Source organism: Nannochloropsis gaditana (assembly GCF_000240725.1).
Source record: "Nannochloropsis gaditana CCMP526 unplaced genomic scaffold scaffold252, whole genome shotgun sequence".
NCBI lineage: Eukaryota > Eustigmatophyceae > Eustigmatales > Monodopsidaceae > Microchloropsis > Microchloropsis gaditana.
In genome coordinates, this window is record NW_005803701.1 from 16,106 (window position 1) to 18,515 (window position 2,410).

Genomic DNA, 2,410 nt, shown 5'->3' on the forward strand with positions numbered 1-2,410 from the left:
AGATCACCAACCCGAGAGCCGTCCTGGAACGGGCGCTTCGGTCCTTTTCCTGTGTGACGGTGGGAGACCATATTTGCATTCCCCACAACGACAAATTTTATCACTTGGAGGTAGGTCATAGATATCCTGGGCCGCACACACCCTACACTGATGCGCTCCACGAGTTTATAAGCTTATCTGGATGGACCGCGTCATCTCGGAAATGCGCATCGTGGCACTGTGTTTGGAGGAGGGGGTGGGACGTCAGGCGGCTCTCGCGTCTTCTCCTGGGCCCTTGTCTTTAGGGGAAGCGCAGTCCCGGTGGTGTGGTCTTTCAAGCATTATTTATCGCCTCACGGTGTCCTTGTTTGGGCCCCTGGTTGTTCTCCTGGTGGTCATCTGTCTTCGATTGCTTCCTCCTCGTCCTTCGCGTCGCCGTAGTCTCCCCGGAGGGTGAAAGCAATGTTTAATGCTTTTCTATCTCGTTGTCTTTTGTGTCATCCTCCAGATACCTGCTTTTTTTAGGGACCTTCTTAACCAAACAAATCCACCTTGGCTCCTACCCTCCTTCCCCTCCTCCTTCCCTCCCTCCCCTCCTCCTTCCTCTCCTTCCCCAGGTCCTTGACGTGCAACCAAGTGAAGCCGCCTGTATCATCGAGACGGATTGCAACGTGGATTTCGAGGCCCCTGTGGGTTACGTGGAGCCAGGGCGGGAAGGAGGGAGGGAGGGAGGGAAGGCTGGGGGCGGGGCAAGCGCGACGAACGGGGGAGTGATTACTGCGCGGCCTCTGAGTGCGAAAGGTGGGTACACGGCAGACCACGAAGCCGCGGCCGCTGCGGCCGCAAAACGACAGTCGTCTTTCCTGGGCTCGGGGCAGCGCCTCGATGGGAAAACACCCGCGGGAGGGAAAGGAGCAAGCAAAGAGGGGGATAGCTTGGGCACATCAGGCACCTCGAGCTTGAGCTGCTCCCAGGGGGACGGGGCAAGAGGCGCCGACACGGACCAGCCTCCCCAAATTCTGGGTCGGACGATCAGCGGACGGGCACCATCGACCCTGGGGCGCGGGCTTTCCTCCACCTCTCACCCTCTTGGCGGGGAGAGTGTGGGCTCGAGCCTGTCGGATTCCATCACCTCCCCGGGCTCCGTGTCCACGTCGGCTTCCTCCGCGACGGCCGCTGGGGCCCACAAGAAACCCGCACTGACCAAATACAGCAGTAAAAAAGGCTTTCAATCGTTCGTGGGTGAAGGGAATAAATTATCGTAGAGGGGTTGGAAGTCGAGAGGGAAAAAAATCTGCAAGAGGAAGATGGAAATGTGCATAGATAGGCAAAAAAGGATGGCAGAGGTATCATAGGAAGAGCAAGCAACCCCCGAAGAAGGAAAAAAGCCAAAGGCAGACGATGCCCTGGTACGCGTGAACTTTGTATTCAGACGTTCGTCGTGCCACCTGGAGATGACCTTTCTTTGATGCTTCTTCGTTGCCAGCTAAATTGTTTCTTACTGGTGACCATGCTGCCACAGCCATGTGAGAAAAATCACACTGACAGTGCCCGCCCAAGCCGGCTAGGAGAGGCGGCGTTTAAGTTTAGCATAGCCTTTATTATTAGACCCTTATTACACGGCAATGACCATACGCGGCTAGCTAGCTAGAACTTCTTGAAGGTGGTACTACCTAGTAGAGGAGGGAGGAGGTTATCCCTCATCTCCGGTACGTGCCTGACACAATCCTTCGCATGTACTCAATTGACGACCTCTGAAATCCTCTATTAATGATGATTTTGTTCGAAGTGAAGCCGATGCGACCCACCTGTCCTGCACATAGCGTTACTGATTGCTGAGACATGACGGCTGACAGCATATCAAGTAGCCGTGCTTACTTCTTGTGATGACTCATGCATGCCTTTGTTTTCAACCAAATACACGATTCGTTGCACAGATAGATGGAATTGCTCTCTAGCCACAAAAGGAGCCGGTGCTTGTCTTGCGTGTCAGTGTCATTGGTCGTCGTCGGCCTCTTTTGTCGGGAAAGCACCATGGCCTGTGCTTTCCTCCATCGTCTGGTCGCCTCCGTACCGACCATTTCAACTACGATTGCCGGGCCCGCTGCCACGACGGCATGCAATTTTGGTCGTGGTAAAAATGTCCGCATGTTTGCCTCCGCCGCTGGGACGGTTGCTTCTCCTGCGGTCACCGCCCAGGAGGCTCTCTCGAAATATGAGGAACTAGCTAAGAACTTGCGGGAGATCGATGCATTGGAAGGAATTTCCGGTACGTCCTGACACTTCTGTGAGGGTTATCTGTCATTGCTCATGTATTCCTTGCGATGTAGGCATTCCTAACTCTCTTTCTAAAAGCGATTTATCCCCAGGACACGGACACGAATGTCCTCCGTCATCCAGGCCCCCCTGGCTCACCCCCTCCCTCCCTCCC

The 2,410-nt window shown here is 54.9% G+C and overlaps 1 protein-coding gene across 1 annotated transcript in view; it reads left to right on the forward strand.

Annotated features, from left to right (window-relative positions):
* Positions 1–506: 506 nt before the first annotated feature.
* The window catches only part of NGA_0076300 (thermostable carboxypeptidase), a gene marked incomplete at both ends in the record, with an annotated part of 2,509 nt that continues 605 nt past the window's right edge, over positions 507–2,410 (forward strand). Inside the window, 2 exons of the mRNA XM_005855241.1 lie at positions 507–1,194; positions 1,973–2,248. Of these exons, the coding sequence (XP_005855303.1) occupies positions 507–1,194; positions 1,973–2,248 (964 nt within the window). The remainder of the gene's footprint in view (positions 1,195–1,972; positions 2,249–2,410) is intronic.